This window comes from Hemitrygon akajei, chromosome 1 (assembly GCF_048418815.1).
Source record: "Hemitrygon akajei chromosome 1, sHemAka1.3, whole genome shotgun sequence".
Lineage (NCBI taxonomy): Eukaryota > Metazoa > Chordata > Chondrichthyes > Myliobatiformes > Dasyatidae > Hemitrygon > Hemitrygon akajei.
Window position 1 is genome coordinate 72026527 of NC_133124.1, and position 20629 is coordinate 72047155.

Here is a 20629-nt window from a genome sequence, read left to right on the forward strand (position 1 = left end):
CCTATCTACCTTTGACTCCACTTGTGAGGAATGGATTAGTATTCCCAAATCTCTTTGTTCTACCACACTCCTCAGTATCCTACCGCTCACCATATAAGATCTACCCTGGTTGGTACTCCCAAAGCACAACATCTCACACTTGTCTACATTAAGTTCCATATGTCATCTTTCAGCCCATTTTCTCAAGCTGGTCCAGATCCCACTGCAAGCTTTTATCAGGTTCCTCATTATTCACTATACCCCCAATCTTAGTGTCATCCGCAAATTTGCAAATCCAGTTTATCATCCACATTGTTGATGTAGATGACAAACAACAGACCCAGCACTGATCCCTGCAGCACTCCACTAGTCATGGGTTTCCAGTCAGAGACAACCATCTACCACTATGGAAAAGAGTAAACAGTTGATGTTTCGGGCCGCGAACCTGAGGAGGGGCCTCAGACTGAAACATTGACTGTTTACTCTTTTCCATAGATGCTGCCTGGCCTGCTGAGTTCCTCCAGTATTTTGTGTGTGTTGCTTGGATTTCCAGCATCTGCAGATTTTCTCTTGTTTGTACATCTACTACCACTCTCTGGCTTCTCCCGTGAAGCCAATGCCTACTCCAATTTACTGCCTCATCTTGAATACCAAATTACAGAACATTCCTGACAAACCTCCCATGCAGGACCTAGTCAAGGGCCTCACTAAAGGCCTTGTACATAACTTCCACTATGTTGGCTTCATCAACTTTCTTGGTAACTTCCTCAAAAAACTTCCTCTGTAGGATTGGTTATAGATGACCTGCCACACACAAAGCCATGTTGATTATCCCTAAACAATCCCTGTCTATCCAAATACAAACAATTTCAATTAATAGGGCACATTGGGACCAGTAGAGTTTGGTCCAATTAAGTGGCTGCCCCAATTAGTTGAAGTTTCATAAAAATAATTAAAAAGGATTAAAATAAAGATAAACCACCATTTAACTAAGTAACAAATTACTGCATGTATTTAAATGAAATTGCAGAACAAATTAGAACACTATCAATACTACTACAGTGCCATGAAGATCTGTATTAGTTCCCAATAGTTATCAATGGAGGAATTCATCCCACATAAACTGCGGTATTTGGATTGACTATAAATGAACAAAATGGGCGCAGACACCGAGTGCAGATAACAGTCTGCCTTCGTACAATGCTGTTGCTAACTGTATGAGCCAACTTCCCATTTTCATTCTAACATTCAAGATAATTGTCAATACCTTTAAATTCTTCATAGTTCCTAACTTGTTAAAGTGGGGAAATAGTTTCATTTTCACTCCCGGCCGTTTCTGGCATCTCCAAGCTGGAAGCAAAACAATTCTAAATTGTCTCATTGCTTAATTTCTCACCAACTATCCGTGACACAAATCACTGCTTTTTGACCACAAGTGCTGGCAATGGACACTATTTGAAAACAGTTTGCTCTAAGCAACACGTAGTGGCTAACGGCCCCATAAGTGCACAGACCTGTCACTAGTTAGAAACTGTTCGGCAACAGTCTCCTGCCCCAATTAAGTCACAAAGTGTCTCAAATAAACAAAGGGAATACTAGTTATTTTCTCTAGTTTTTGTTCTTCAAGAGTTGTCCCAAAGAAGTGGCTGCCCCAATTAACCACTGAACCAATTTACTGTACTTATATATCCAGTCCCTTAGAATACCTTCCGAAAACTTTCCCACTGCTGATCAGGCTCACTGGCCTATCATTTTCTGGCTTATTCTTAGATCCTTCCTTAAACAGCAGAACAACATTAGCTATCCTCCATTCCTCCAGCACCTCACACGTGCCCAAGAACATTTTAAATATCTCTGCTAGGACCCAGACAATTTCGGCACCAACCTCCCACAAGGCCCAAGCGAACACCTTGTCAGGCCCTGAGGATTTATCCACCCTAATTTCAAGATTCAAGCTTATTTAATGTAATATCCTGTGCACAAGTGTAAAGGAGAACAAAATAATTGTTACTCCAAATCGAACACAGCACAAAATAAAACATAAAAGATAAAGAACACAATAGCAATTTAAAAAACATAGTAAGTATAAATACATAAGATAGCTTATATACATCAATTAACTGACTGTCCATAAAGTGATGTTAGGCTGTACATAAGGTGACTGACAGGGAACAGTAATGTAGTGGGTGCAGGTGTTGATTCCCCTTACTGCTTGGGGAAAGTAACCGTTTTTGAGTCTGGTGTGGAGGCTGCAGAGACTTCTCTTTGCTGAGAATGGGAATGCAGTCCATGAGCAGTGTGATGGATCCTTCACAGTGACCCTTTTCTGGCACCTCCATCTCCCTCATCTCCTTTGGCTTCATGCACAAATGACTGCGCTGATCTTCCAGAGGACCACTTATATCCATTGCTATTCCTTGCCCTTAGTGTACAGCACTGTGCAAAGATCTTAGACACACACACACACCTAGGGTGCCTTGGACTTTTGCACGCTACTGTATTTGTCAATGTGGAGAGGAGAGTGAGTTTGTAAATCTGGCACAAGCAAAGGATGTTGGGAATGGGTGGAGGGCTATGGGAAGATGGCAGAGGAGGAGTGCCAGGACCAGGGGTGGTACAGGTGCAGACACACCCAGCCCTGAGACACCAGGCAGGTCATATAATTCCAAACAACTGGTTTGTTGATCATTACAGAATATCTCTCAGATGCTTCCCACCCCCTCCTCTCTCCCTTCCACTTTTCCCAACCATGATTCCCCTCTCCCGGTCCCCTTTCCACTCTCAGTCCACAATACAGACCACATCAGAAACTGCTTTATCACTCACATATGTCATGAAATTTGTTTTTGTTTTGTGGCAACAGCATAGAGCAATAATAAAATAACTACAGTACTGTGCAAAAGTCTTACACTGATTAGCTATATATGTGTGTGTCTAAGACTTTCGCAGAGTACGGTATCTGTAGAAGCTCCTGGGATTCTCCTTCACCTTGGTTGCTAGAGCAACCTCGTGCCTTCTTTTAGCCCTTCTGATTTTCTTCATCAGTGTTCTCTTGCATTTTTTTATACTCCTCAAACACCTCATTTGCGCTTTCCTGCCTATACCTGTTAGGCACCTCCTCCTTTTTCTTAACCAAGGCCTCAATATCTCTCAAAAACCAATGTTCCCTAAATTTGATACCCATGTCTTTTATTTGAACAGCAGCATACAAACTCTATCCTCTCAAAATGTTACTTTTGAAGGCCTCCTACTTATCAAATACACCTTTGCCAGAAAACAACCTGTCCCAATTTACAGCGAATGATCTATTCTGTTCTTTATATTATGTTTTACTTTTACAGTTGCCAAATCCTTTGATACCATCAAAATTGCCCTTTTTCCAACTTAGAATCTCAACCTGAGGACCAGACCTATCCGCTTCCATGATTTCCTTGAAACTAATAGTGTTATGATGCAAAGATTTTCCTTCACAAAATTCTGTCACCTGCCCTGGCTCATTTCCCAATAGATCAGGTATCATTCTCTCTCTTGTTGGGAACTCTACATACTGACTAAGAAAACTTTCCTGAACACATTTGACAAACTCTATCCCATCCAGCCCTTTTACAATATGGGAGTCTCAGTCAATATCTGGAAAGTTAAAATCACCTACTATCACAACCTTATATGCTCCTTGCAAAAATCTGTGATTTCTCTAAAAATTTGCTCCTGTAAATCCTGAGGAATGTTGGGTCGTCAATAATATCCCCTGAACATGGTCATCCCTTTCTTATTCCACAGTACCGTCCATATGGCCCCAGTAGACGAGCTCTCCAGCATGGCTTATCTGAATACTGGCATTTCCCCGATGAGTAATGCTACCTCTCCCACTTTAGCCCGTCCCACTCTATCATGTCTAAAACAGAATTCTGGAACGTTGAGCTGACAATCCTGCCCCTCCTGCAACCAAAGCTCACTAATATCCTAATTCCATGTCTTGATCCATGCCCTAAACTTATCTGCCTTTCCTACAAGACTCCTTGCAATGTAATATATACAACACCGACCAGTAGTCCCACTATCCCCAATCTTCCCATTCCTGACTTTCCCCACAACCGCTCCACTACCTGCTCTGGCTCCCATCTCTTGCAACTCCAGCTCAAACAACCACTCCCACACCCATGCAGCATATAAATATTCCTGCAAGGATACTCGTTTCCCTCCAGTTCAGCTGCAGCCCATCCCTTCTGTACAGGTCCCACCTCCTCTGCAAGACAGCCCAATGATTCAAACATCTAAAGCTCTCCCTCCTGCACCATTTCCTTAGCTATGTGTGATTTTCCTATTTCTGGCCTCACTAACACATGGCATAGGTAGCAATCCTGAGCTCCCATCCTTTAACTTAGCACTTAACTTCCTGAACTCACTTTGCAGGACCTCATCACCTTTCTTACCCATGCATTTGGTACCGACATGGACCACAGCCTCTGGCTCTTCACCGTCCCACTTAAGGATGCTATGGACTTGACTCAAGATGTCCTTGACCCTGGCATGTGGAAGACAACATATCATCTGGAATCTCATTCTAGTCCACAGAACTTCCTGTCTGGTCCACAATCAATGAATTCCCTATCACTACAGCTTGTCTGTTCTCACCCCTTCCTTTCTGAGCCACAGAGATAGACTCAGTGCCAGAGACCTGACCACCGTGGCTTTCCTCTACTAGGTCAACCTCCCAACCCCCCCCCAACAGTATCTGAAGTGGTATTCACGAGAATGGTGACAGGGGTACTCTGCACTGGCTTCCTATCCCTTTCCCCCTCCTGACAGTCACCCGTGTCTTGCACCTTGGATGTAACCACCTCCGTGTACATCCCATCGATCAACTTCAGCGTCCCAAATGGTCCGGTGTGCATCCGGTTCCAGCTATTTGGCTGAAAGAAGCTAAAGCTGGATGTGCTTCTTGCAGGTGTAGTTGTTAGGGACACTGCAAGATCTACCCACAGCCTTCACTTGTCCTTACCGAAGCCCCTACGAACCAAAGCCTGAACTCTTCCCTCTAACCCTGGCTCACTCACACAATGGCTGCTCTGCTTAAGGGATTAATTATGCACAATACAACGTCTCCAAGGGAACTGTGGCACACAGAATATCCAAACTGCCTCCCACTCGTGTCTTTTGAATTTTTTAAAAATACATAAATACTGAGAATGAGTTGTAAAGAGTCCTTGAAAGTGAGTCTGTAGGTCATAGAATCAAGTTCAGATTAATGGTGGTTGAAAAGCCAACACTATTTCCATAACCTTCCAGTCCTCACTTATTCACATTACTATTGAAGAGCCTCTTGAACAACTATCAGCTTGTCTCCACTGCCCGCCCTGGCCACACATTCCAAACCTCTCCACCCAACTCTCTGTGAAACAAATTTGCCCACACTTCTCCTTTGAACTTAACCCCCTCACCTCAAAAGCATGTCCTCTGGAATTAAGACATTTCAACCCTGGGAAAAAGGTGACAGCCATCTATCTATGCCTTTTATAATCTTATAAACCTTTATCAGGCCTCGCCTCAGTCTCCACCACTCCAGATAAAGCAATCCAAGTTTGTCCAACCTCTCCTATATCACGATCTCTAATCCAGACAATGACCCAATTAACCTCTTTTGCACCCTGTCTAAAGCCTCCACATCTTCCCTGTAATGGGGCAACCAGAAGCGAATGCAATACACTTTCTTTGCTACCCTATCAACCAGCGTAGCCACTTTGAGAGTTATGTACTTGGACAAGATGGTCACTGCTTAGCACTTTTGTGGCACCATTGTTAGTTGCCACTGATCAGTCCATGGTGTCTGGGATCTTGCTGAAGCTGTGGGTCATCTCATCTGCTGAGGAGCAGGGCAAATGACGCCAGTCCTCCCTACCTTCCAACATGCATCGGATGTCTGCATCCTGGGTCACACCTCTGGCCGTCTCACCATCCCCATTGATAACTCCAGTGTCGGCACTGTACTGTAACAGCAGCAGAACCAGCTCCTGCAAAATACAAGGTGCAGCATACGCCCAGGTTGTCATGGAAATGCAAGAAAAGGCCTTGAGGCAAGTTTCTGCTTGCCCTTGAAAGCACCAAAATCAGCCTCTACCAATTACAGGGCAGCACCCTTGGCTGGAATCAAACCAAAGGGCAACAGGATGCCAGGTCTTGCAGATACTGGTAGTTCAAGATAAAAACAGACAACACCGGAAACACTCACGAGGTCAGGCAGCATCTGTTGAATGGTTGAAGACCTTTCAGTGGGAAAAGCTAGAGATGAAATAGGTTTCAAGGAGCAGAGATGGAAAGACAAAAGGGCAAGTGTGGGATCAGGTAGTGGTGGTGCCATATGAGTAAAGACACTAGTGAGTAATAAGAGATGGAGATGTGGAGGAGGAAGAAGTTGGAAATGGAAAATATCTGAAGTTACCATAGGGAGGTGTGATCACTGGAAATGTGAGACACAAAGGCTAGAACTGGCAAGTAATCTTAAACCATTGACTTCACTGTTGAGTCTGGAAGACCATCACATAACACACAGAAGGCGAGGTGCACTCTGCTGCAGCCACTTTATGTTAGATGTGCATCGTCCTGGTTTAAATGATCTGGATAATGTGTGGTTAAATGGATCAGCGAATTTATGGATACCATGAAGATTGGAGGTGGAGTGGACACTGAGGAAGGCTATCATACGAAGACAAACACAAGGAAATCTGCAGATGCTGGAAATTCAAGCAACACACACAAAATGCTGGTGGAACACAACAGGCCAAGCAGCATCTATAAGGAGAAGCACTGTCGACGTTTCGGGACGAGACCCTTCGTCAGGACTAACTGAAAGGAAAGATAGTAAGAGATTTGAAAGTAGCAGGGGGAGGGGAAAATGCAAAATGATAGGAGAAGACCGGAGGGGTGGGGTGAAGCTGAGAGCCGGAAAGGTGATTGGCAAAAGGGATACAGAGCTGGAGAAGGGGAAGGATCAATGGATGGGAGGCCTCGGGAGAAAGAAAGGCGGAGGGGAGCACCAGAGGGAGATGAAGAACAGGCAGTGTGATGGGCAGAAAGAGAGAGAGAGAAAAAGGAGGGGGGAAAACTGCTGGTGAGTTAATATCCTACCAAAAACTACACCATGAGGACAAAAGAACACTCCAAGCAACTGCACAAAAAGCACATCAGAAGGTGGATACAAGAAAAAATACAGGTCACTGAAAATCCCTTAGAATGCAGTTCAGTTTATCACCAAGAAACTGAAAGAATATGACACAGCTGCCGAGAACAGGCCGTCCTTAAAAACAGTAACTGAGCAGGGAGGAGGGAGGCCATTAAGAGACCTATGGCAGCTCTGGAGGGGTTACAGGCTTCAGTGGCTGAGCTGTGAGAGACTGCGCATACAACTGTTGCCCGGGTGCTTCATCAGTTATAATTTTGTGGGAGAGTGGCAAAGAGAAAGCCACTGTTGAAAAAAACTCACAGGAAATTCTGGCTAGAGTTTGCTAGAAGACTCCAAAGTCAGCTGGAATACGGTTCTATGGTCTGGTGAAACCAAAATTGAAGGACTGAGTGACCCTCCCTCCCCCAGTTTGTAAAATCCTGAGGGACTGAGTGACACTCACTCCCCTGTGCCTGGTTTGTACATTTGTATTCAGCCACCAATTGGGATATTAGAAGACTACAAATAACACTGGAGCCAGACATACTCACTTCTCCCCCCACGTACCTCCGGACTCAAGCACAGCTTCTATCCCACTGTTATAAGACTATTAAACAGTCCCAATTTTGATAAAACAGACTCTTGACCTCACAAACTGCCCTGCCCTTGTAATGCACTGTACCGTTTGCCTGTTGTTGTGGCCTCTGTCGGTCATGGTCGACCATGGGTACTGCGCCTGTCAGTCACTGGTTTGTGGCTTCTCCAGGGTGCAAGCCAGGGCAGAGTTGATATGGAGATCCGTCTGTAGCCCATGCAGTGGGACACCCCTCTCCATGCTGATGACAGATCCAGTTACCTCACGAGCCCTTCGCTCCTCCTCTTTCTGCTGCGACGGTTTCTCGATCACATCTTACACAACTTCAGCATAACATCCCATCTTCTGCACTCAGTACACTGATTGATGAAGGCCAATGTGCCAAGCTTTCTTTATGACCCAATCTACCTGTGACACCACTTTCAACGAATTATGCACCTGTATTCCCGGATCCCTTTGTTCTACCACACTCCTCAGTGCCCTATCGTTCACTGTGTAAGACCTACTCTGGAAGATCCAACCAAAGAGCAAACCCTCGCACTTGTCTGCATTAAATTGCATCTGCCCTTTTTCCAGCTGACGCAGATCCCTTTGCAAGCCATGAGTCCTTCTCACTGTCCACTACACCCCCAATCTTACTGTTATCTGCAAAGTTATTGATCCAGTTAATCACATTATCATCCATTTTTCCCTAATTTTTGCATTACAGGCAGCCCCTGGGTTACAAAAGAGTTCCGTTCCTAAGTCCGTCTTTAATTTGGATTTGTACATAAGTCGGAAAAGGTACATCCGGTATTATTTAGCATCAGTTAGTCAAATGTTTGTCTTAGTATATATATTTTACCTTTCTATGCATATAAAACACTTAAGAAATGTATGTATTTCAATAATTAAACCACTGCGTTGTTTAGTAATAATTGTAGCTTTCATCGGGGCAGAGCCTTTTACATGCTCCATTATTCTCACTTTATCCTTTAAAATTGTTCCAATCGTTGACTGACTGTAGCCTAATGCTTTTCCAATGACCGATGGTGTTTCAACTCTTTCTGATCGCTTTTTATTTCCACTTTACCTTCAATCGTGATCGTTTTCCGTTAACGGAACCGAAACACTGCGAATTCAGCAGCAACCGCAGGCGGCAGGTCCTGAGATCCCCGGGTTCTAAAGTCCACCCGCAATGAGACAGGTTAAATGGGACAAGTGGAGATGGTGCTGACTGGAAAAGGGGGACAGGGTGAATCTTGCCAAGAAAAATTTAAGCCAAATACAAAGTTACACACTCAACACAGTGTTAATGGCAATGTGATCGGACTTAAAATGGCAGACAGCAATCTCCTTCCTCGAGCCAACGGATTTTTAATATAATAGGCCTTATGCCAGGCCGTTCGTAAATATGAGTTGTTCGTAAGTCGGACGTTCGTAACTTGGGGACTGCTTACTTATTTAACTAATTTTTATATACTTACTGTAACTTAGTTTTCTGTTTTCTATCTATTATCCTGCATTGCATTATACTACTACCACAAAGTTAGCAAGTTTCAAGACACATGCCAGTGATATTAAATCTGATTTTGATTCCAATCACACTTTATCCTGTATTCTGTTATTGCTTTTCATTGTACTACCTCAATGCACTGATGTGATCTGTACAGATGGAATGCAAAACACAGTGTTTTTTAAACTGTCAAGATGAAGCCACACTCGGGTTGGAGGAACAACACCTTATATACTGGCTGGGTAGCCTCCAACCTGATGGCATGAACATTGACTTCTCTAACTTCTGTTAATGCCCCTCCTCCCCTTCTTACCCCATCCCTGACATATTTAGTTTTTTTTCCTCCCTCCTTTTTTTCCTCTCTTTCTGCCCATCACTCTGCCTGTTCTCCATCTCCCTCTGGTGCTTCCCCCCCCCTCCCCCTTTCTTTCTCCTGAGGCCTCCCGTCCCATGATCCTTTCCCTTCTCCAGCTCTGTATCACTTTCGCCAATCTCCTTTCCAGCTCTTAGCTTCATCCCACCCCCTCTGGTCTTCTCCTATCATTCCGCATTTCCCCCTCCCCCTCCTACTTTCAAATGTCTTACTATCTTTCCTTTCAGTTAGTCCTGATGAAGGGTCTCGGCCCGAAACATCAACAGTGTTTCTCTTATAGATGCTGCCTGGCCTGCTGTGTTCCACCAGCATTTTGTGTGTTTTGCTTGAATTTCCAGCATCTGCAGATTTCCTCGTGTTTTTTTTAAAAACTGTTCCTCAGTACAAGTGACAATAATAAACCAAATCATTAAAGCAGCAGTGGCTGATACTGAACATCAGTGGTGGTTTTGCAAAATTCACGCTCACCTTCCTGCCAGTGAAGGATGCCCGGTGAAGAGGAGTGTCCCCGACGTCATTCACCACGTTCACATCTGCACCGGCCTGCCAGTAACAGAACAAACTGGTGAACATTGCAGTTTTACCTGGCACTCGCCACCAGGATCGCTAACACCAAGCTGCCAGCTGTTTTGTAGCTTCCTGGGGCATGACACAGCCAGATTTACATACTGGCACCAAGTGCACTGGAGTCAAATTTGCTGTTGATTCAAAGACAAGTTGTGAGGGGGACACAAGGAGGTGGACTGTGAGGTCAAGAGTCCACTTTAATGCACCGGAGGTTCAGTCAAGAGTCTGTAAGAGTGGGATAGAAGTTGTCCTTTCACCTGGTGGACATAATTGCAGGCTTTTGTGTTTTGTCTGATAGGAGGAGTGATTATAAACTGTTCTCGTTGTCTGCCTCCGAAATCCACTGTCTCCCAACTCCACTTCTCCTCCCTCCCCTCCTACAAAGACAAGGGGAATGGAACACAGAAGAATACAGCACTGGACAGGCCATTCGGCCCATGATGTTGTGCCAAACTAGATGTAATTTATACGAAATATCCTTACCATGTGTATCACCCATATTCCTCTCTTCCCTTCCTATTCATCTGTCGATCTGACATCATCTTAAACCCTAACAAACTAGCTGCTGCCACTAACTACTCCTGGTAACCCATTCCATGGACATACAACTCTGTGTAAAAATCATGTCATCATTAAACATCCCCCTCTAACCCTAAAAGCATGTTGTCTAGTGTCCAACATGGGGGAAAGATTCTGACTGTCTACCATATGCCTCTCATAATTTTACCAACATCAATCAGGTCTTTCCTCGGCCTCCAGTGATTCCAGAGGTGAGGGGTGCTAGCTATGAGTACAGATCGAGTTGCCTGGGACTATACTCTCTGGAATTTCAGAAGTATTTTATGGAAACATAAAATCATGAAAGAGATGGAAAAGAGTCAGAAAAGTTGTATTTACTAGCAGGTGAGACGAGAACTAGGGGACATAGCCTCAAGATTTGGGGGAGTAGATTTAGGTTGGAGATGATGGGAATCTGTGAATTCTCTTCCCAGGTAAGCAATAGAGACTACCTCATTAACTATATTTAAGGAAAATATTTGAGAAAATATACTTAAGGAAATATATATAATATTTAAATATATTTAAGGAACAGTTTGATAGATTTTTGCATAGCAGGAGAATGCATAGAAGGGTTATGGGGAAAAGGCTGGTAGGTGGATCTGATTCCATGGCCAGATCAGCCATGATCTTACTGAATGTCCGAGCAGGCCCAATGAGCCAGATGGCCAACTCCTGCCCCTGGTTATTTTCTTCTTATGTGATGCTCTTTGAAGAACATATAGGATATAGGCATGTTGGTAGATAGCTAAAGGATGAGGATTTAATATGGCGATGTGTGAGCTGGAAAGAAAGAGGGTGGCACGGCAGCATAGTGGTTAGAGTAACGCTTTACAATGGCCGTGATCAGGGTTTAATTCCTGCCACTGTCTGAAAGGAGCTTTTCCACTCCCCCTGTGACATCATGGGGCTTTTTCCTGGGTGCCCCAGCATTCCAAAGTCGTATGGGTTGGGGTTAGCGAGTTGTGGTATGCTACGTTGGCGCTGGAAATATGACCACACTCGCAAGCTGCACCAGCTGCTCATTGACTCTGATGAGACATTTCACTGTATGTTGCAATGTGCATGTGACCAAGTTCATCTTTTCTCACTAATGGAAAGTTATTATTCGCCTACAGTGAGGTAACAAAACGTGGTGACATAATGGAATCTGAGAGCTCTGGTGTACGAAACATGAAGGGTCAGCACATAGCTAAGCAAGGATAACAGAACATGGTCTGTATCACAAGGACAAAAGCAGAGCATGCCTGATGCAACCTGACTGGGTGCCATAGAGATTGCACTGGAACTCTACGTACACTCATAATAATCCGATTCTTATGCAGTTCTGGTCCACAAGTTCAAGTACATACTTATATCGAAGGCAGTTTGAGGAAAGGTGATGGAGGATGAAGATTTGAAGACAGAACAAGCAGGTTGCACCCATACACATTAGTAAAGCACAGATAATGTAGACAGTCAGAATCTGCTCCCAAGTTAGAAATGTCAAACACCACAGGACACCATTTTAAGGTCAGAGGGAGGAAGCTTAAAGGTCATGAGGGACAAAGGTTTTTTTAGTGCAGAGAATAGTAGGTGCCTGGGTTACTGGGGGTGATGGTGGTGGTAGCAGGTGGTTTGGAGTTTAAGATTGAGAAGTGATCACAATGAAACACCAAATTAAGGCAGATTAACAGAAAGGATGTTGAGAAGATGTTTCCTCAACCAGGGGCCATTTCAGAGTAATGGTTCACCTATTTCAGGAGTATTTTTTCCTTTTGTGGTTGATGATTAGGAATGAACATCGCCAACTGCCTGTCCTGGTCCAACCAGATTGATATTGCATCCAAGAAAGCTCACCAACACCTCTACTTCCTCAGAAGGCGAAAGAAATATGACATATCTCCGTCAACCCTCACCAACTTTTATCAATGCACAGGTTAGAGTGGGGTTTGGGGTTTAAGAATTTTATTTCTTTTTCTTTTTTGTGCAGGAGGGGGTTTCAACAACTCTCAGGGTTCTTCTATATTTTATGGCTATCTGGAGAAGATGAATCCCAAAGTTAATTTCTGCATTCATACTTTGATAATAAAATGAACTTTTGAAAGGTTCAAATGTGGATGTATCACAGCTTGGTACGGCAACTACTCTGCAGTGACCACCAGAAACTGGGGACTTATGGTCACAGCTCAGCACATCATGCAAATCAGCCACGCCTTTATGGTTACTAATTGTCACTGCCTCAGTAAAGCAATCAGCATAATCAAAGAACCCACCCATCCCAGACATTCTGTCTTCTCACTTCTTCCATTGGATAGAAGATACAAAACACTGATAGCTCATAACACAAGGCTCAATAACAGTTTCCAACCCGGTGTTATAAGACTATTGAATGGTCCCCTAGTGCGATAAATTGGACTCCTGAGTTCACAGTGTGCCTCATTGTGACTTAGAAACTATACACTTCCTCTGTAGCTGTTACATTGTATTCTGCGTTGTTATTGTTTTATCTTGTTCTACCTCAATGCACTGTGTAGTGGTCTGATCTGTACATACAGTACACAAGACAAGCTGTCCATTGTACCTCGGTTCATGTTATAATAATAAATCAATTCCAAGCTTGCTGTTTCTTAGATAACACACTGAAAGGAAGCACAGGCTCAAGGGGCCGAACAGCCTCTTCTCTGAGTAATAACTGATTCTCAGCAGAACAATAGTGGCGCTTATAAGTCATTTGGATACACATGGGAATACACAGGGAATGAAGGCAGAAGGGATTTTGTTTAATTTGGCATTGTGGGTCAAAAGGCATGTTCTTATTCTGTGCTGTTACAATCATAGAGTTATACAACATGGAAACAGGCCTTTCAGCCTAACTGTTGCCCAGTCAACTAGTCCCACCTGCCTGCATTTGACCCATGGCCTTCTGAACCTCTCCTACCCATGCCTTTATCTAAATGGCTTTTAAATGTTGCCAATGTACTCAGCTCAACCACTATTTCTGGCAGCTCATTCCAAATACACACCACCCTTTGTGGTGCCCCTGATGTCCTTTTTCTCCTTTCTATGTACAAACCCCATTTCCAGAAAAGTTGGGATATTTTCCAAAATGCAATCAAAACAAAAATCTGTGATATGTTAATTCACGTGAACCTTTATTTAACTGACAAAAGTACAAAGAAAAGATTTTCAATAGTTTTACTGACCAACTTAATTTTATTTTGTAAATATACACAAATTTAGAATTTGATGGCTGCAACACACTCAACAAAAGTTGGGACAGAGGCATGTTTACCATTGTGTTACATCACCTTTCCTTTTAATAACACTTTTTAATCGTTTTGGAACTGAGGATACTAATTGTAGTAGATTTGCAATTGGAAATTTTGTCCATTCTTGCTTGATATAAGACTTCAGCTGCTCAACAGTCTGTGGTCTCCGTTGTCTGATTCTCCTCTTCATGATGCGCCATACATTTTCAATAGGAGATAGATCTGGACTGGCAGCAGGCCAGTCAAGCACACGCACTCTGTGTCTACAAAGCCACGCTGTTGTAGCCCGTGCAGAATGTCGTCTGTCATTGTCCTGCTGAAATAAGCATGGACATCCCGGGAAAAGACGTCGCCTCGATGGCAACATATGTCTCTCTAAAATCCTAATATACGCCTCAGAGTCAATGGTACCTTCACATACATGCACCTCACCCATGCCGTGGGCACTGACGCACCCTCATACCATCACAGATGCTGGCTTTTGCACCTTTTGCTGATAACAATCAGGATGGTCGTTTTCATCTTTGGCACGGAGAACTCGACGCCCGTTTTTTCTGAAATCTAGCTGAAATGTGGACTCATCTGACCACAGCACACAGTTCCACAGTCTTTCGGTCCATCTGAGATGAGCTCGGGCCCAGAGAACTCGCCAGAGTTTCTGCATAGAGTTGATGTATGGCTTCCTCCTTGCATCATACAGTTTCAAGTTGCATTTCTGGATGCAGCGACGGACTGTGTTAAGTGACAATGGTTTTCCGAAGTACTCCCGAGCCCAGGTGGCTATAATTGTCACAGTAGCATGACGGTTTCTTAGGCAGTGCCGCCTGAGGGCTCGAAGATCACGCGCATTCAACAGTGGTTTCCGACCTTGCCCTTTACGCACTGAGATGTCTCCGAATTCTCTGAATCTTCACAATATTATGTACTGTAGATGTTGAAAGACCTAAATTCTCTGCAATCTTGCATTGGGAAATGTTCCTTTTGAACTGACTAACAATTCTCTCATGAATTTTGGCACAAAGGGGTGAGCCACGACCCATCCTTGCTTTCAAAGACTGAGCCTTTGATGGATGCTACTTTTATACCCAGTCATGATACCTCACCTGTTACCAATTAGCCTGCTTAATGTGGAGTCTTCCAAACCGGTGTTACTTGAATATTCTGTGCACTTTTCAATCTTATTGTAACTCTGTCCCAACTTTTGTTGAGTGTGTTGCAGCCATCTAAATATGTGTATATTTACAAAATATAATTAAGTTGGTCAGTATAACTATTGAAAATCTTTTTTTGTACTTTTGTCAGTTAAATAAAGATTCACATGAATTAACATATCACAGATTTTTGTTTTTATTGCATTTTGGAAAATATCCCAACTTTTCTGGAAATGGGGTTTGTACAATGTGAACATTTGCTTCCATCCTGTAATTACAAAGGTTATTAATTATTATCTGCAACTTCTTTTTTTTAAATCAGATCCAAGAGAATGAAAGGAGCTTCAGTTTGTGGACAGAATGTGACATCACTAATAATGCAAACTTTAACAATACTTGCACAATTTTAGCAAAAAAAACAAACACAATTAAGTAACACAAACAAAACGCCGGTGGAACGCAGCAGGCCAGGCAGCATCTAGAGGAAGAAGTACAGTCAGTACAAAGGGTCTCGGCCTGAAACATCGACTGTACTTCTTCCTATAGATGCTGCCTGGCCTGCTGCGTTCCACCAGCATTTTGTGTGTGTTGCTTGAATTTCCAGCATCTGCAGATTTCCTCATGTCTGCGTTTTTAAACACAAGTATCCATTTGCGAGCAGTCATAATGTCTTTCATGTGAAATCTCGAACTTAAATCACATAATGCACAACATCAAAACCTACCTTTAATAATTCCTCCACCACGTCTTTATGTCCAAAATAACAGGCCAAGTGCAGTGGTGCCCAGCCAAAGTTAGACTTGCTCTGACCTAAAACACAACAATTGGTTAACCATTTCCCCACACCACCACTTTGCTGTAACAGCTACATCAGGAGGAAGAGACTTTGTTTATTTAGATACACAGCACATTAACGGGCTCTTCTGGCCCAATTATACCCATGTGACCAATAAACCTACTAAGCCATATGTCTTTAGGATGTTGGAGGGAACTGGAGTACCCAGGGGAAACCCACACAATTCTCTATGTGACTATTTGTGCATCTGTTTGAGAAATCCACCTTGTGTGAATACTACAGAAGCTCAGATACAGACTCTGAACCAGAGTTTCCGGTCGACTTCAACATCCTAACATTCTCAGAACACCTTTCTATCCCTCTCTCAGACTCGTACAGCACTCTCAAGCCCTTCGGCCCAAATGACCTATACCAAGATGCCAATCCAAGCTAATCCCATCTGAATTTACCCCTTAATCCCTCTAAACCTTTCCTATCCCACCTTCAAATGTTATTGTACTCACCTCTACCACCTCACCTGACCGCTCTTTGCATATGCCCAGCACTCTTTTACTCCTTGGAGCGTAAGATCATGTGGGTAAAAGTACATAGTTTTTCCCCCAGGAAAGGGGGAGGTGCTATAACGAAAACTGCATAGGTTGAAGATCAGAGGCCAAAGGTTTCAAAGCGACTTCAGGGGGAACTTTTGCCAGAAGTAGTGGTTGAAATGGGCACAATAGCAACATTTAAAAGGCATTAAGATAAGTACATGGATAGGAGAGTTTTAGAGGTCTATGGGCCAAATGTGGGCAACACAGTTGGTGTGGGCAATTTGGGCAGGAGTGCCTCTTTCCATCCTGTCTGACTCTATGAGACAGGTGATCTAATAGACTTGTATAAAATCATGAAACGCATATATAGGGTAAACTTGTGCAGTCTCTTTCTCAGGGTTATAGAATCAAGAACCAGGGGCATTTGTTTTAAGATGAGAGGGTCGAAGTTAAGAGCAGCTTCAGAGGCAACCGGTTTTTTTTAAAAAAACACACAAAGGATGGTGAATGTACAGAATGAGCTGCCAGACAAAGTGGTTGAGGCAGATCCAATAACAAGAGAACATAAAAGTTTGCAGATGATACTCAGATAGGTGGTGTCATTGACAGTGAAAATCATCAGCAGGATTTAGAGGGGGATCTTGATCAGCTGGCCAAATAGGCTGAGGAATGGCTAATGAAGTTTAATTTGTCCAAATTAAACTTAAACAAGGTTTTGCATTTTAGGACAACAAGAGAGGGCCTCAATGAGGCACAGTTTGAGCAACTTATACAGTTCAGGTCACCACACTACGAGGAGGATCTAGTTGCACTGGCCAGGGTGCAAAGGAAATTTATCAGGATACTTTTTGGAATGGAAAAATGTAGTCACAAGTAACTAATGGATTGCCTGGGTTTGCCTTTTTGAAGCAGAGAAGACCTGACACTCCAGGGATCTGATTTTGAGCCTGACCTCCAGTGCTGCCTGTGTGGAGTTTGCACGATCTTCCTGTGACTGCATGTGTTTCCATCCACAGCCCAAAGACGTGTAGGTTGGTTGATTAATTACACAACAAATTAAAATCCAGCTTGAGTTACTCAGATTTAACCACCCCCTCCCCCAACTGTTGCGAGGGGATTCAAACTCATGCCCTGGATCGATGGTCTAGGACTCTTGTTTGTGCAGTAATTGGTCCAGGTAGTTGTTATGGACAGGGAGGGCCAAAAAATCTGTTTCTATGCTGTGTGATTCAATAACTTCAACACAACCAGCACACTACCATTCCCCTCAGACCCACCAGCCACAGGTGACAACAGAAAGCATGATTCCAGAACTCTTTCCTCTAAGACATCCCAGTGGGAATCTCTCCAAGTTGGCAGCAGGCCAAGAGATCAAGAGAAATCTCACATCTGGGAGCGAGAGGGTTTTGTTCAGTTCTGCTATCATCTCACTACATGAAAGGCTTCTTGTTCCACATTGCATGTGCTGATCCTTCAGTGACCCACCAGCCACAGAGGAGGAAGACTGTGTTGATGGGAGAATAACCCTCTCAGTTCCTTACTAGTTCCTGACCAACAGACTGCAAATTGATAAGGATAGGCAGCAACATCTTCGCCATGATTATTTTAAACACTGGGGTTGCACAAGGCCTCGTCCTCATTCCACTCTCTGTATGCTCACACCTCCATGTCAAAATTCTGATCTAACTCCATCTACAAGTTTGCAGATGGTACCAAAGTTGTGGACTATATCCCAAATATCGATGAATCAAAGTCCAGGAAGGAGATGGAGTGTTTAATGACATGGTGCCATGTCAACAACCTTTCCCACAATGTCAGCCAAACTGAAGAGCTGGTCACTGACATCGGGAAGTGGGGCAATGCACGTTTCTGTCTCTATCAGCACTGTTGAGATTGAGAGCTTCAGGAGCAGAGGGGTGAACATTAATAATCTGTACTGGTCCAACCATGTAATTGCATGGCCTAGAAAACTTTCTGACGTACCAGCATGGTGAGCCTGGGCTGAATAGCCTCCTCTTGGATCACACTGTTCATGACTTCCCACATTCATCAACTACTTGCAATTATAATAATAAATCGCAAGTAAAGCACGGACATAACAGGGTGAGGAATAAGATGGTGTTTTAGGAAAACTCACCTTTACAGTTGATATTGAGAGTCACCTTTCCATCTTTGCATTCTTCCAGTAATTGTCTGATTCCAGTCAAGTCTCCATTCCGAGCCTGGTAAAGCAACTGGTCCTCAGTATACCGCTGCCCTTCCATCTACAATTCAAAACAAATCACGTTTGAACATCAAACTCTACCTGACAGACAGGCAATGAGGTGGGACAGACCATTAACATTGTACTTTGCCTTCCAACTCGACTTTCCAAAGTGAATCACTTCATGCTTTTCTGGTCTGGACTTCAGCTGCCACTTCTCAGGCCAGCTCTGCACCCCATTAGTGTCCATTTGCAACTTATGGCAACCTTCTACGTAATCCACAAGTCCACCAACCTTCATGTTGTCTGTTTCTTCAAAGCGGAGAAGTTCCCCACTATCTACGCCACTCAGGATTTGTACAGCTCTAAAAAGTTCCCCTCAACCTCCTACACTTCAGAGAAAACAAAGCCAGGTCTATTCAGTCTCTCCTCCTAACTAAATATTCCTTCCCGGGTAACATCCTGGTGAATCTTATCACCCTTTCCAGTGTAACCACATCATGGGTTACACAGAAGACAGGCCTGTTAGCCCAATTCATCGATACTGACCAAGGCATCTTCCTGAACTAGTCCCGGTTATCTGTATTGGTCCATATTCCTCTTAATCTCCCCTAAAAATTAACCTACTAAAATATTTTAATTGTACCCACCTTAACACTTATGCCAGTTTGTCCCATATACTCACCATTCTTTGAGTGAAAATAATTACCCCTTAGATTCTTACTAAATCTTTCCTCCTCCATCTTCAATCTTTTCCCTGTTTTAGACTCTGAAAAAGACTGACTATCCACATTATCTGTGCTCCTGACTTCTATAGGGTCACTCCTCAGCTTCCTACGCTCCAGAGAAAACAGTCCCAGTAAGGTCCTTGTGAATCTTCTATACCCCCACTAGCTTAACCACACCCTTCCATTAAGGCAACCGGAAGCACAGACAATATTCCAGCAGGAGTCTCAACAACATGTTGTAGAGTTTTAACATGATGTCCTAACTCCTCACCCCAGTGTCCTGACTGATGAAGGCACATGTGCCAGATGGATCCGTAACCATACTGTCTACCTGTTTGACCACTGTCAGCGACCTATGGGCTTGTATTCCTGGATCTCTGTTCTACAACACCGCCTAGGGCTCACATCCCCTGTTCTGTCCCCTGCACTTCCCAAGTTAAATTCCATCTGCCATTCCAGCTGCTACATTCTCTGCCATAGATAATGTACGTAACAATTCCATCATATCCACCTGTGCTGCCCTCTTGAGGGACCTTTTACACTGAGGCCCCTCTGACAATCAGTGCTCCCTGGGGTCCCAGGATTTACTGTGCGGCAACAGCCCTACCATTCATTTTCTTAAAAAAGCTGCTGTAGGGGTAAGCTAATGATGGTTAATCCCCACTGTCTGCACATACAACCCCTCCATTCTCTACACTTTCATGTGCCTGCCCATGACCCCCAAAAACACAACTATCGTTTCTACCTCCAGCACCACCCTGGCAATGCGTTCCTGACCACACCATACTGTGTAAAACAAAGCTTGCACCACACATCATCTTTCAGCTTACCCCTTCCCCCTCACCGTAAATGCATATCATCTGGTTTTAGACATTTTGACCTTAGAAAAAAGATATTGGCTATGTACATTGTTGATGCCTCTCGTAATCTTATAAACATCAGTTGGGTCTCCCCTCAGTCGTTCCTGGGAAAACAACCCAAGGTGGTCCAACCTCTCCTGAAAGCATGTTTAAAGGCAGCTGTGGCACAAGTGAAGTATGTGAAGTTGCTATTTGGAGAAAGAGTGAGTAGATTGTGCTTATAAGATTCTGAGGGGTATTGACAAAGTAAATTCTGGGAGGTATCTAGAATTAGTAGAATACGATTAAGATGACAAGCAATTTCTTTTCCCTGAGCATCAAGAATCTTTGTCCAAGAGTGGTAAGGCAGATGATAGGCCTTTGATCTGTTGACCAAGATTACAA

At 43.6% G+C, this 20629-nt stretch overlaps 1 protein-coding gene across 4 annotated transcripts in view; it reads right to left on the reverse strand.

The window, feature by feature from the left end:
- Positions 1–20629, reverse strand: part of osbpl1a (oxysterol binding protein-like 1A) — a 257078-nt gene that overhangs the window by 223095 nt on the left and 13354 nt on the right. For 3 of the 4 annotated variants that reach the window (XM_073045588.1, XM_073045581.1, XM_073045597.1), the window contains 4 exons: positions 18592–18718; positions 15853–15938; positions 10070–10144; positions 5879–5990 (listed from right to left, as the gene is read on the reverse strand). In XM_073045588.1, the coding sequence (XP_072901689.1) occupies positions 5879–5990; positions 10070–10144; positions 15853–15938; positions 18592–18718 (400 nt within the window). Of the gene's footprint in view, positions 1–5878; positions 5991–10069; positions 10145–15852; positions 15939–18591; positions 18719–20629 lie in introns of those variants that run through there. The other variant, XM_073045602.1, reaches the window with a different exon arrangement.